This window comes from Talpa occidentalis, unplaced genomic scaffold, assembly GCF_014898055.3.
Source record: "Talpa occidentalis isolate TD23 unplaced genomic scaffold, MPIMG_talOcc4v2.1 talOcc4.16, whole genome shotgun sequence".
Classification (NCBI taxonomy): Eukaryota; Metazoa; Chordata; class Mammalia; order Eulipotyphla; family Talpidae; genus Talpa; species Talpa occidentalis.
In genome coordinates this window covers 77598346-77613258 of record NW_023601653.1, presented here as the reverse complement: position 1 = coordinate 77613258, position 14913 = coordinate 77598346, and the positions used below count along the sequence as shown (strand labels likewise).

General features: G+C 40.6%; 1 protein-coding gene across 19 annotated transcripts in view; it reads left to right on the top strand.

Annotated features, from left to right (window-relative positions):
* Positions 1-14913, top strand: part of SLC11A2 (solute carrier family 11 member 2) — a 65968-nt gene that overhangs the window by 33039 nt on the left and 18016 nt on the right. For all 19 annotated transcript variants that reach the window (XR_008552303.1, XR_008552300.1, XR_008552304.1 and 16 more), the window contains 14 exons: positions 343-414; positions 2836-2984; positions 3538-3663; positions 4043-4162; positions 6013-6119; positions 6277-6347; positions 6451-6518; positions 7595-7750; positions 9890-10048; positions 10848-10934; positions 11580-11699; positions 11851-12000; positions 12562-12635; positions 13242-13395. Coding sequence is in view for 14 of the 19 variants with exons in the window: in XM_037514736.2 (XP_037370633.1) it covers positions 343-414; positions 2836-2984; positions 3538-3663; positions 4043-4162; positions 6013-6119; positions 6277-6347; positions 6451-6518; positions 7595-7750; positions 9890-10048; positions 10848-10934; positions 11580-11699; positions 11851-12000; positions 12562-12635; positions 13242-13395 (1613 nt within the window). In the remaining 5 variants the exon portion in view is untranslated. The remainder of the gene's footprint in view (positions 1-342; positions 415-2835; positions 2985-3537; positions 3664-4042; positions 4163-6012; positions 6120-6276; positions 6348-6450; positions 6519-7594; positions 7751-9889; positions 10049-10847; positions 10935-11579; positions 11700-11850; positions 12001-12561; positions 12636-13241; positions 13396-14913) is intronic.

Here is a 14913-nt window from a genome sequence, read left to right as displayed (position 1 = left end):
GGGTTTCTGTGAAGGCAAAAGCAGAGAATGGGTGTTTGCCTAGCAGCCTGTCTGAGTGCTTATTAAAAAGTGTTTGCTTATTTCACAGAAATACCTTTTGCTTCTATTTGGTTGTGAAGTTTTGCAGCAAAAATATGGTTAAGACTTTTTCACTTGTACTAACATCTCTTCTTTATACTCTAAAACTAATTATTTTGAAGTTTATCTAATTCAGTAGTAGAATTATTTTTTCACATAGCAATCCTTTGTGCACAGTAACAAAATGCTGGTTCTGAACTTGCTGTTTTTTTTTTTTTTTTTTTTTTTTCTTGCTAATTCCTTTCTTCCATTTCTTCTTTCTAGAATCCTACTCTAAGAACTCAGACACTCGGGTATCCAGCATGGTGTTGGATCCTGAACAGAAGATGCCTGATGGTAATTTACAGTTCTTTGTCATTGTTTACCTTCTTTTTTTTTTTAAAGATTTATTTATTTATGCATACAAGAACTGGGGTACAGGCCAGAGGTGCAGGAGGTGAGAGGATTCACCAGAGACAAAGGGGGAACAGAACAGGCAGACTGACTGAAATACACTGCTGAGGGGAGCAGTGGGGGAGACAGGAGAGGTCTTCTGCACCATGTGGGTAGCTCCCTGGCCGGGGGATGGAACTCCTGCTGCAGAGGCTGTGGCTAGCTTCACAGTCCTGTGCTTAACCCCTTGCGCCACCAGGGAGACACATTGTTTACCTTCTGTTTGGAATCAGCATTTAGTCAGTAACAGAAACTTACCATATTTTTTCCCTTTTGTCTGTTTCAACAAAAATTATCCTCATCTTCTCTTCCCCAGTCAACAGTATCATCCTGGAGACCGGTTCCATTCAGAAATTAACATATGGTCACTTAAATTATAAGTAAAAATGGATTTATAACCTCAGAGACCTGCCTCATATCTTATTTCTAATTCTAAGATGAGCCAAGATTACCTACAAGTTAGATTTCTATGGCAATAATGCTTGCAAAGGTTGCATTATTCACAGCTCTAGCATATAAGCCTCCAGAGTACTTTGACTGCTCAAGACACTTCTAATGTTTCACATATGTGTGAAGTACTAAAATAAAGGGCAAGTACCTTATACTGTGCATTGGACTAGAGTTTTTTAAGTGCTTTGACTAATCTTTCCTGATTCTCAGCTTCCCCTTTAAAATTTCTATTCCTTTTCTATAAATGTTCTCATCAGTTCAGGGGTCCTTAGGGTGAAGTAGGCAGCTCCATATAGAAAGAAAGTTTTTGATCTTCTAATTGAAGGTTACAAGGATTACTTGCAAACACTGAGATTAGCTTTGTGACTCACAATAAGCCCTTTGATGGCTACATCAAATTGGGTTTTGTATCTTGCTGTTTTAGCCTTTTTTCTCTTAAAAACACTTTATTGTAGAAGACAGAGGCATATTCTTTTTTTTTTTCTTTTTTTTAAATATTTATTTATTTATTTATTTATGCAGGCACTGGGTACAGTCAGAATCATGGGAGGGTGAGAGAATTCACCAGAGCCATAACAGAGAGCATAACAGGCAGACTGACAAAGTAACTGCTGAGGGGAGCAGCAGGCGGCAGGAGAGGTCTGCACGCCATGTGGGACCCTCGCCCAGTGGCCGGGGATCAAACCGGTGCTGCAGAGGCTGCGGGCAGCTTTGCAACCCAGCGCTCAACCGCTGGGCCACCAGGGAGGCCCCTAGCCTTTTTTCTCTTATCTCTTCCCCTTCCCTACATTCAGATTAACTGCAAAATGTAGTACTTAGGGAAATCAGCTTGTCTGAGACAAGCCCTCCTATCATGTGGATGCCAGCCTCCTGTGACCCGGAGCTCATGAGGAGGTGAAGGGTTCCTGCTTGTTAGTTTATAGCTTGAGCTGTGGCAGGATTTTGCAAACTTGCACATTTTTTGAGATGCCTGAGGGAGGTAATATCCAGGGAGGATTCATTGACTAAGTCCTAGCACATAATGGGGTAACGGTTGTTTCACTAGGCTGAACTAGTTCTTTTCTCTCAAAAAGTTAGGATTTTAATTACCAAATGGCTAGTCTAGGAATATTATATTTGAGCCATAGATATCATTATTTTTTAGAAGAGAATGAAATATTCTTAAAAATTGCCAAGTGAGAAGTATGAAAGTAGGAAAATCATTGTGAGATTAGTGTTTAAAGAAAAAAGAGAAACAACAGCCAAAAAAATATTGTGCTAAGCCTCACTAATATTTAATAAGTAACCTAATTTACAGTTTTCATTGTCTCCCCAAACTATAATTTAAGATTAAAAAATATGAAATTTCCTGGTCAGCACTCTGTGTGTTAAGAAGCCCCTACTTTACCCTAAAGGAGGGAGGCCTTGCCTGATACAGTCTTTTGCTAAATAACTTCCCTGTCCTGCCATCTTTTTCAGTATACAACCCTTCCATTTTGTATAGTCCCTGTGGGTACGATAGTCCCTTTGGGTACTATACAAAATGGGATGTTACCTAGTTCATGAATCATTTAATGAAACCAGTTAGTGCTTTACATGGTTGAGTTTTTTAAGATAGGAAGTATTAAAATTGATTTAGAGCTGAGTGACTGGGGGAAGAGGGTGACTGGGGGAGAAGGAACTTTTTTATGTTTCCAGTTTCTCAACCATGTGAATGTATTACCTATTCAAAATTAATTTATTAAATATATAAACATAAATTATTAAAAGTAAGTTGAGTTAGAATCAAGCTGTCTTGTACATTTAGGTATTGGAAAGATTTATTTCAGTATTACTAACGGTGAATTGTTAGTATGTTTTATTCATCTTTATTTCTTCTCAAATCTGTTCATCTAGATGATGCTTCTGGAGACCATGGGGATTCTGCCAGTCTTGGTGCCATCAACCCTGCCTACAGTAACTCCTCTCTTCCTCAGTCCACCAGGCACTCAGAAGAACCCTTCACCACCTATTTTGATGAGAAGATTTCCATTCCTGAGGAGGAGGTTAGTCATAGGTGTTAGAGGAAACCATTCCTATCTAGGGAAAAACCCGTCAGTGAAAAGTCAACTGGACAACTCAACAGCAACAGCTTCAGACCTAATTTTGCATGTATTCTCTGAACACTGAGTTTTTGTAATTAGAAGAGTAAAATGAGGGCCTTGAAAATAGTTGCCAAGTTGGACAGTGATAGCTTTTTGATCGAGAAAGTATGAATTTCTTACTCCTTTTTTTGGTGACTTCTGTTCCTTTTAGGTAGTGGTTGGTAGTGGTTCCATTTAGGTAGTATTAGACATGCGAATACTGTGGTTTTCAAATGACAGGCTGGTGGAAAGAGCAGATGAGGGAAAGGCTCTTACTTGAACAGAGAAGTGACCAGATTATTGATAAGTGAATGAGATGCAAGTGAGCGCACAGTATCCATGGGCACACTCAGTATCCAGCCTCCCACGTCCTTTGTCCTTGCAAAGCTGATACTTTTACTACTGTGTGATGAAATAACAAATGAGATTAGTAGTTTAGAGGTGATCATCAGTTTAATCTTTTCCTCTCGTCTAGTATTCTTGCTTCAGCTTTCGTAAGCTCTGGGCTTTCACGGGACCAGGCTTTCTTATGAGCATTGCCTACCTGGATCCAGGAAACATCGAATCTGATTTGCAGTCTGGAGCAGTGGCTGGATTTAAGGTGAACATCAAGGTCCTACTTGGGTTTCTTTTAAACAAACCCAGTACTTCTTCATACCCTTTACTCTGCCTACTGGGTATCAATTTCAGGGGCTATAAGTAAGCATTTTATCGGGAGGGACATTACATGAAAAGTGCTTTCCCCATCTGGTTTTTAATTTTATTTTATCCACGTTGTTTCCTTGCACAAGGAGAAAGTACAGATGGGAGAAACCACTGCTCAGAAAGGTACAAAGCAACCAGGCAGGTCATGTGCAAAACCTGAATCAGAACTCAGGTCGTTTGATTCCTGAATGTAGTGTTTCCCATCACATGACTAAACAACCAGATCAAAAATGCCAGGTGTCTAATGAGTGCTGTGGTGGGATTTTGTTCTCCAGTTGCTCTGGGTTCTTCTTCTGGCCACCGTTGTGGGGCTTCTGCTCCAGCGCCTTGCTGCCAGACTGGGAGTGGTCACTGGACTGCATCTGGCTGAAGTGTGTCACCGCCAGTACCCCAGGGTGAGTATTGCACTGTCCTGTGTTTCTGTCACTCACATCACAGGAGTCTGTGTGTCTGGCCATGAGTGCTGACCTCACTGTATAGAAACAGGACTTGGGGTCAGTGTCCAGGAATACTGGGAGTCCCAGTAATAGAATGATATAGCCCCTTTTGCTGCCAAGCCTTGTTTTGTTTTTCTGCTCCTTCAAAATTTAACTTGAGATTCACTTTTCCTCAGAAAATTTCCTTAGAAAAATCTATTTGAAGAAATTTTTAGCAGTGACCAGCCCATGGAGGGGCAGAGATAATGTCTGTAAGCACTTTTAGTCATACATTCATATTACTCAGTCTCCTTGCATTTTATGTTTAATGTTTCTGTTTAACTTGACTTTTTGGGGAAAAGCTGTATGTGGCAGTGTCTTTGTATTTGCAAGTAATGATTATTCAATTTACCCTGACCTTCAGGGTACCCTGACAGATACACTGTCCTCTATAGCTTCCTTCTGGACATTTGGGGCTTTTTATATAGGCATATAAGGAAAGGATCGATACTGTATCTGGAAGATTCCCTTGAGCCTAGCCTAATCTTTAGATAACTGGTCTTCCTCTGGTTGTCTTTAATGTTTAATCTCCTTTCTTGGCTGTGAGAAAGTGCCCTTTTCTGCTTTTTTCCCCTTATATTTAAAAACCTAGTATCCCCTTATATTTAAAACCCTTATAATTTCTTTTAACTTTTTCTTTTTTAAAAAAAAATATTTGTTTATTTATGCATACAAGAACTGGGATACAGGCCAGAAGTGTGGAGGGTGAGAGGATTCACTAGAGACAGAGTGGAGAGCAGAACAGGTGGATCCACTGAAATACACTGCTGAGGGGAGCAGCGGGGAGGCAGGAGAGGTCTGCTGCACCATGTGGGTCAGCTCCCTGGCTGGAGATCAAACGGCTGCAGCGGCTGCGGTTAACTTAGTGCTGCCTCTTAACCCCTTGCGGCATCAGGGAGGCCCCTAACTTTTCTTTTTTCATGTGTGTTTTTGCTTGCTTTTCCCTGAGCCTCTATCTCATCTATACCCATTCCATATTAATTTATTTTTTTCATTTTTTTTATACCTGGATTTTCTTTATTTTTTTGTTACTTTTAAGTGAAGTAACATTGCATTATTTATATGAGTTTCAGGTGTGTTTCATTAAAAATTAACATGTATATATTTTCTTCGTGACTCTTGATAGTTGCTTTTTGCTACACAGCTATTGATTAGTTGATAAATTAAGGTCCTTTTTTTCCCTGGCCTTGGTGAGCCAGCATTAAGTAAATGTATCTTTCACCTGGATTGTTTGACCAGGTTCATTTCCTATTTTATTATAAGCCACTCAGTTCCAACCACTTTACCCAAGGTCCCTTTGTATATCTGTCCTTTCTTTCATTTAAGATGGCCCCCTCCTTTTCACATTTGTTTGACTCGTCAGCGATGGTTAGGATAGAGGTTTTCTTCGGTCATTTTCTATTCTCTTCTAAACAGTATTTTCACCACATTAGGATTCTCATTTTCCCCTAAAACTTTAGGATTGTCTTTAGGTAGGAAATCAGTGGATAGAAAAATTCCATTCCTCTTTTGAGTAAAAGGAATGAGCAAAGAAATGAGGATCAGCTGCTTCCTTGGCCTTGACTCATAGTCTCTGTTACATGTTACCTCTGCCTGCTCCAGCCGGCCACAGTGCAGTGATAGGCCATGTAGTGCCAAGTTCTGGTACTTTGTGTCTAGCCTACAGGCTTATAAAGGATTCTTTATGGTTAGTGCCAAAATGTGAATTTGGCACCGATTTCTTGGAAATGATTAACTAGAATCATGTCTTTCTGCTGCTTGGTGTTTAGGTTCCACGGATTATCCTATGGCTGATGGTAGAGTTGGCTATCATTGGTTCAGATATGCAAGAAGTCATTGGCTCAGCCATCGCCATCAATCTCCTGTCTGTAGGAAGGTGAGGAGGGTTTCATCAAAAATGAATCAATGTTTGCTAGACTTCAAAGTCAACATAAAAATGAAAAATAATTTTCAATTTTCAACATTTAATTCAAGTAATATTCTCATTGTTTCCTGTCTTTTCCTTAACTCTCCAATTTTTATCTCTGACCTAGGATTCCTCTGTGGGGTGGAGTTCTCATCACCATTGCAGATACGTTTGTGTTTCTCTTTTTGGACAAATATGGTAAGGAGAGTGGGAATGAGTGTGCTGTAGGGAGGAATGTGCCACCATGTGACTAGAGAAGTCTGCCTGTGTGTGCTCACTGCTGCCTTTTCAAATTCTTTAGGCTTGCGGAAGTTAGAAGCGTTTTTTGGCTTTCTCATCACTATTATGGCCCTCACATTTGGATATGAGGCAAGTGTTACAGGCTATTCATTAGCTTTTTATTTATTTATTTATTGTTCATTAGCTTTTTAAAACAAAAAATACTTTGTTCCTTTTATAATAAATGACAGTATAATACTGAGGTGGTTTTAGTGTATGACACATATTAACAAAAGCCACTCAACCCTGGGCCAATTTTGAAGGAATATGATCTATAGCAAACAGGTAGGTCAAAAAATGCTTGGATTTTTCTAGGACTTTCCAGACTAGACTGCCTGGTTCTAAGTAGGCCATCCCAATCACAGAATAACCTGTGGGAGTCTTATACAGGGAGAAGCTTATGCAGAGGGCACTAGGGTCATTCTTAGCTGTTAACTTACAGAGATCCTGGTTTTGGTTATCCTGATTTAACTAACTGTAACTTAAACTTTCTCTGTTTTACAACAGTTTTGGTGAGCTATAGGGAATATAGTGGATGCTTCTCGATTTGTGTCCCAGTGCAGACAAACGTAGGAATCAACACTACTTTACATAGTAATAGCACCTTCCTATGTCTGGTTGTTAATACACTGATTTCTGCTTATTGGCAAACTGAACTTTGAAAAATATACCTAATTTATGAGCAATTATGCAACTCAGTGAATGCTAAGCCAGGAGAAGTATTTATGGGAAGTGTTTATAAGGGTCTCAGTATATAAGGGCAAACAAGTGATTTTAGATAAACATGGTTTAATAGATTTAGAAAATCAGGAATTGGCTATATTGCTGGGTCTGTCTCACAGATATTATTGTAAAGTTATTATCAATAAGGCCTTTAATAACCATTAAGTTTCTTTAGAGTTTTAATCACATTCTATAGATTGTATATTGTATACCTAAAAATATGATTTTTTAAATAAAAAAATGATACCCCATTCCTGAAGTCTGACTTTTGGCAACTAGCCTCTTTGTCACTTGGTTTTTTGATGATTCTGTAATCCTCATTGTCCTAGTTGTTGGTGAAGATTATGGTAAGTAGTAAAGGATGTCGAATGTTTCCTAATACTGTGTTTTTCTCTTGGTCTCATATTCCTGTAAAGACTAATAGATGTTATATTGGTATATAGTATGTTACAGTGAAACCCAACCAGAGCGAGGTACTCAAGGGCATGTTCCTGCCGTCCTGTTCAGGCTGCCGCACCCCACAGGTCGAGCAGGCTGTGGGCATTGTGGGAGCTGTCATTATGCCACACAACATGTACCTGCATTCTGCCTTAGTCAAGGTGAGCATGGACCCTACCTCAGTGGCCTCCTGTATAGCTCATGGATTTTTTGCTTTACTTGCAACACTTAGTTTAGAACTGTTAGAGCACTGAAGGAGCCAGGAATTTTAACTTGGTTGGATATTTATAAACTTCATACACTTGGACACTATTTTATCACCAAGCTGACCAAAGATAACTGACCCACTGAGAAGCTGGGACTAAAGTTCTTCATAAGATATGAAAGTACAAGCAGAAGAACTGAGCAATAAGCAGGAAGTTTTCAAAACCAATGAGAATTTTTTTGTAATAACAAAATCTCTAGAAGTTTATTTAATTCCATGTTTCCCAAGCTTAGATTACCTTATTTGCCACAAATATGACATCCTGCAATATAGTATACTTCAAGTATGTATTTTAAAAACAACATGAGGATTATTAAATGCATTTTTATGTAAGAAGCTTGCGTGCGTGCAATAATGTTAACAGGTTTTTCTGCATTAATAATTTTTTTTAAAGATTTATTTTTATTTATTTATGCACACAAGAACCAGGGTGTAGGCCAGAGATGGGAAGTGGTGGTGAGAGGATTCACCAGAGACAGGGTGAGGAGCAGAACAGGCGGATCCACCAAAATACACTGCTGAAGGGAGCAGTGGATGAGACTGGAGAGGTGTGCTGCGCCATGTGGGTCAGCTCTCTGGCCTGGGATCGAACTTGTGCTGCAGTGGTTGGTGATAGCTTGATAGTGCTGAGTCTTAACCCTTAGGGCCATCAGGAGGCCCTACACTAGTCATTTTTATTTATTTATTTATTTATTTATTTATTTATTTTTTTGTGGGACCCTTGCCAGTGGCCAGAGAACAAACCAGTGCTGCAGAGGCTGCCAGCGCTCAACCGCTGCGCCACCAGGGGAGGCCCCACTAGTAATTTTTTTTTTTTTTTAATAGAGGCATGCTTTATTTATTTATTTATTTGTTTGTTTTGTTTATACATGCACTGGGTACAGTCAGAAGTGTGGGAGGGTGAGAGAATTCACCAGAGCCAGAGTGGGGAGCAGAGCAGGCAGAAGGACCGAAGTACACTGCTGAGGGGAGCAGCAGGCGGCAGGAGAGGTCTGCGCGCCACGTGGGACCCTCCTCCGGTGGCCGGGGAGCAGCCGGGGATCGAACCGGCGCTGCAGAGGCTGCGGGCAGCTTCGCAACCCAGTGCTCAACCGCTGCGCCACCGAGGAGGCCCTCCCACTAGTAATTTTTAATAATGTTTGGAAAGAACATTGGTATATTTACTGTAAAGGTCCGGTATAGTTCTCTGTTTTCATCCGCAACAACTTTATCATCTCAGCCTTTGCAGAAGCGTTTGTGGCCTTTTTTTTTTTTTTTTTTTTTTCAAATCAAATAGAAGATTGTAGAGCAGAATATTTGAGATAAGATCTCTACCCTCAATGTAGCCCTCTAAATCACTGCACCCACATCTCTTGTATTTAGATCTCAAAAGTCTAAGTGGCTTCGTGGTTGCAGTAAATAAGCCAAACCAGCTTTTACCAGTTAGGTTTTTTTTTTTTTTTTTTTAAAGATTTATTTATTTATTTATAAAAGCACTGGGTACAGTCAGAAGCATGAGAGGGTGAGAGAATTCACCAGAGCCAGAGCGGGGAACAGAACTGGGAGACTGACGAAATACACTGCTGACGGGAGCAGCGGGCGGCAGGAGAGGTCTGTGCACCATGTGGGACCCTCGCCAGTGGCCAGGGATCGAACCGGCACTGCAGAGGCTGCAGGCAGCTTCGCAGCCCAGCGCTCAACCGCTGCTCCACCAGGGGAGGCCCTTACCATTTGATCAAAGATTTTAGAGACCTTTATACTTAAGGTCTTTTTGGACTGATGGGTTGTTTTTCAGGACAGTAGTTTTTTTTCAAGTCACGGTAAACTGAGAGCTTAGTAATCACTTCATCACTTAGTCATCACATTCCTTAATGGGGGAATATACAGTGTCATCAAAAGGTCATGAAGTTCTTACTTCATCTAGGAAGTAAGCAAATATTGGATCTCTCCATTTATTTGGTCAATTGTTTGACTTGTAAATCTTTCATCTGACTCCAAATTACAGGAAACTTGTTTCAACTAGTCAAAAAATTAATTGCTGCTGTAATCTCTCTAGTCCAGACAGGTAAACCGTGCAAAGAAGGAAGAAGTTCGAGAAGCCAATAAGTACTTTTTCATCGAATCCTGCATCGCTCTCTTTGTTTCCTTCATCATCAACGTCTTTGTTGTCTCAGTTTTTGCTGAAGCATTTTTTGGGAAAACCAATGAGCAGGTGGTGAGTAAGCCAGGGTCATGGTAGTGAATGTGAAGGTCAAGTAAAGGCTGGAATGGGGTAGGAAAATATTACAGTGACTTGGTGCTCACAGGAAATAGGTCTGTAGCTTCAGTGTTGCTCCCTAGAGCACAGACCAGTCCAGGTCTACAATGTTGGGTCTCCCAAGCATGGACCCATCTTTCCCAGCTTTTGACTGAAAAGAGAGTTTGCTTCAGACTCATGCTGTTATGTTAGGGGCTTCATATCTGTTTGGCTCTGTCATCCCTTTTTGTTTCCCGTTTATCAATTGCCAACCTGCTTGCCAGTACCATTATTTGGTGAAGAATCAGCTAACAGAAACTGTGGCTAGGGCAGACTTTCTTTCCATTTTGAATTCTCAGTCACCTTGATTCCTGGTTGCCTGTCTAGTTTTGATCACCATGATGTTTCCCATCTATAAGACCTCTGACCCTTCTTTGACAGGATTTTCTATTCTGGATGTCTGCTCATATTCAAAACTTTCTCAAGGACCCTCTCCTGTCACTATTTAAAAACCCAGCATTCATGTAATACCATACATGTTCTAATTTAGTAAAAATTTTTGATGACATACATAATGAGAGCATAGAGAGATTATGGAGGGAGAACATAACCACAAGTGACATCACTATCAGTATCTGCCCACATCATAACCTGTCTCCTGTGTCTTACCTGCAGCCTGTATTTTATAATTGACTGTATGTGATCTGTAGGAGAATGCTTACCAACCCTTGCTTTGAAAATAAAAGTTGTTCCTAAACTGCTTTGCTTTGTGTTCCAGGTTGAAGTCTGTAGAAATAGCAGCAGTCCCCACACTGACCTTTTTCCTGATGATAACTCAACATTGACTGTGGACATCTATAAAGGGGTAAACTTGTTCAATTTTGTGATCTTTGTTTCTGAATCAAGATTCTTGGCATATTGTCTAGATTTCACTGGGGGTTTGCTTCAGAGCTGAGCATATTTCCTTAGGAGTGTCACTGATTTCAGAAGTCTAGATGCCAGAGCAGCATTTTTTACCTGGGCGGGAATAGAGGATCAACTGAAAAGATGAAACATACCAGCCAAGTTTGTGTTGAGAGTGGGTGACCAGAGAAGTCACCCTTTTAGCTGCTTTCATTGTAAACTGCCAGGAATAGTGTTTACAGGTAGCATTTACCAAATCAGTTTCACATTTCTCTTCACTCCTATTACCAATTTCCACAATGGTGTCTTGAGGAATATACTTTGAGAAATGTGTAGCCTTTCTAAAATTTTTTTTTTTAACACATAGGTTGAGGATGATGGCTTTAGGTACTTGGAGAAGAGAAAGGATTAGACTGAAGAATTTATCAAAATTGAGGTTGAGGCCTCTAGAATAAGGTTAGAACCTGAGTCTAGCTTTGGGACAGTGGCCAGCCAGCACAGCATGTGGTATAGGTGGGTGCAAGCAAAGAGCAGGGAGAGATGGTGTTTTGGGTGTTAGCTAAGCAAATCATTGACACAACATATCTTTCTCCCTTGCTTCTCCCAGGGTGTTGTACTGGGCTGTTATTTTGGACCTGCTACACTTTATATCTGGGCAGTGGGGATCCTTGCTGCAGGACAGAGCTCCACCATGACAGGAACCTATTCTGGCCAGTTTGTCATGGAGGTTCGTGTTGTCTTGACTGGTATAGAATAGACGGGAACGTTGCCCTTTTGTTATTTTTTAATCCCTTGCTTCTAAGGTCTTCCTGAACTTCCCCACACCACTTTCTGTTTCCTGTTCCAGATATTTATCTTGCCTCTGCGTTTTCTTCCAGGGATTCCTAAACCTAAAGTGGTCACGGTTTGCCCGAGTGATTCTGACTCGTTCTATTGCCATCATCCCTACTCTGCTTGTTGCTGTATTCCAAGATGTAGAACATCTAACGGGAATGAATGACTTCCTGAATGTTCTGCAGAGCTTACAGGTGATGAGGGAGCTTTAGAAATTTACCTCCCTTTTAGCCAGGCAGCATTATATACTTCCCTTAGGTATCAAGCCTGGTGCTGGGTGCCTAGGGGCTGAGGGGAAATTGAGAGGAAGAAGAGGTGTGGTGTTGGCCTATAGTGAATGTATATGGATTCCCTAGCATTCAGTGGGCTTTAGAAAGGACTTGGTTTCTTAATCCCATTGATGTGAGTTATAAATTGTAATTATATAGAACACAAAATTCTGTTCATTAATCCAAGCAAACATTAAGTGAACATATAGAACAATACTAGGTCCTGTGGAGGTTAGGAAGACAAGTTTAGTACAAATATTTGTAAAGACACTTATCATATTGATGTTAGGTTAATAGTAGCTCTGTAGGTTTCAGCATAATGCTGGATTATGTTGGGATAATAGAGATAATTATTTCTCATGGAGTAGCAAGGGCAAAGTCTACTTACAGTAGGGCTAGGCAGGGTTTGTTAATAGGGCTGCTTTGCTTTGGGGTGATACAAGGACCCCCAGCACCCCAGTCTGATCTTAGCTCTTTATTTTTCAGCTTCCCTTTGCTCTTATACCCATCCTTACATTTACGAGCTTGCGGCCAGTAATGAGTGACTTTGCCAATGGCTTGTGAGTATACTCCTCTCGGTTTCCTACAGAGTATGGGGGGCGGTATCTTCATCAAGCAGGCCAGTCAGAGAATGAGTTATTGAGAAACTGTATGCTTTGAGAGGTAATTGCTAGCGCTGCCTCCTAGAAAAACGACCTGTAGGTGTAGTGAAGTAGCACAGCACGTTTTTCATTTCCTGGGGGGACAGATCAGCTTTTAGGGCTTTAACTCTTCAGCTTTATCCATCAAAGCTTAAAGCACCTTAATTCCATGTTAAATGATCTTAATGATAAAGGCATAAACTAAGGACCCTCTGTATACATCTTTAAGGATATGCGGTATTTGAAATGACTTGTTGCATTAGTAGCGACTTCTGTACTTCTAAGGCATTTTGCATTTCTAGGGATTTCAATACTAGGGATTATTTATTTGTTAGTACTTTAGATCTATCAGTGTCTAACTTTGTCTCATTTACCCATATCTGGAACATATTAAAAACTATTTTTTTTTGGTTCATTTAAAAGTGCCTCTTACTCTTGTGACATCTGTACTACAAGATCAGTGTCCTTTTCTGTTTATGGCCAGGTTCTACTATTCCATCAGTTACTATGCTAATTCTTTTACAGGGGCTGGAAGATTGCAGGTGGCATCCTCGTCCTTATTGTGTGTTCCATCAACATGTACTTTGTAGTGGTTTACGTCCAGGACCTAGGGCATTTTGCTCTGTATGTGGTGGCTGCTGTGGTCAGCGTGGCTTATCTGAGTTTTGTGTTTTACTTGGTAAGTGCAGTCTGGAGTGGGCGGGGCATAGGTATCAAGAATGGTAAAGGTGGGGGCTTCCTAACATTCAGAAATGAAGGTACCCCAAAACGTCATAGTCTATCTCCAGAATATTGAAACAATTTATGTGAAATTGTGCATCAGCTGTGGTTAAATATTTGTAACCATGAAATTTACATTGGTAACTTAACAGTTACCACTTCCCTATTTGTTATTTCTATCAGGTTTCCAATCCTAATCATTTCTACCAAGAGAGTGTAGTTTGTGTGGGGAGGGAAAGAAGGCCAGGGATGTAGAGAGTAAAGAGCGGTACAAAGTGGCGTTGGCGAAGGGAGCTGCTCAGTGTGGTTTCAGAACTTTGGGTGGGACACCTGGGTTTACAACCCTGCTCAGCTCTACCACTTAATAGCTGTCCCTTCAGAAAGTAAATAAATACTGATATTCTTTCATGGATTCTTTTAGAGTTATTTAAAACTGCTTATAAAACTATAACCTACATAGAGAATAGAGAATTATTTGTATCCAGATGATGAAAAAATTTGTTTAAATTATGTAAAAATAATAGCACCTTAGGATGGTGGGATTATGCCTATGTTCTTGCCTCTGTTTTCCATGTCTCTTATAACATTGTATTAATAAACAAGACACTATATTAATGAGCAACAATAACCCCAAAACGCAAGGATTGAGGATTAGGGATAGCAGAATGTATACATACCTGCTGCAGAGAATGGTTAAGGATGGGGGCTGACTGATTTTATAATACTTGCTCAGTTCCATGCCAGTGTCTGCCACAGGTTAGATATCTTGTTGAGAAAATCACTTTAGTGACTATTGAAAAGTTATATACCAGTGTGATATATCCCTTCTCTTGCTCTTTTTTTTTTTAAGATTTATTTATTTATGCATACAAGAACTGGGGTAAAGGCCAGAGGTGCGGGGGGTGGGGGCGGCGCTGGCAAGAGGATTCACCAGAGACAGAATGGGAAACAGAACAGGCAGATAGACCGAAGCACACTGCTGAGGGGAGCAGTGGGTAAGTCAGGAGAGGTCTGCTGCGCCATGTGGGTAGCTCCCTGGCCAGGGATCGAACTCATGCTGCAGTGGCTGTGGCGAGCTTCATAGGTTGCATCTTAACCCCTTGCGCCACCAGGGAGGCCCTGTCCCTTCTCTTTTTTCCCCCAGTAAACTTAGGGCTTACTAAGATGATGCTCAGCCTAAAATCTAGGGAATAACCACAGGGAAGCCCAAGTGAATATGCCCTTCATAGGAGTTGTTTTTAAAATTTACTATAGAAGTTAAAATCCTCCACACAAATTGGTTATCAAGGCACCTGAGACCCATTTTTAAACCAATGGGCTCTTTTCTAAAATGGTTTACTATTTTTTAGCTCTAAAACGTGTACTTCCTAAAGGAGCTCAGGAAACTGTTGAATTGTGTTAGTCTGTCAGTCATTCCCCTTTTTGATGAATGGACCAGGACTACTAAGGGAACTCCCAGTTGCATCAAGAAGCACAC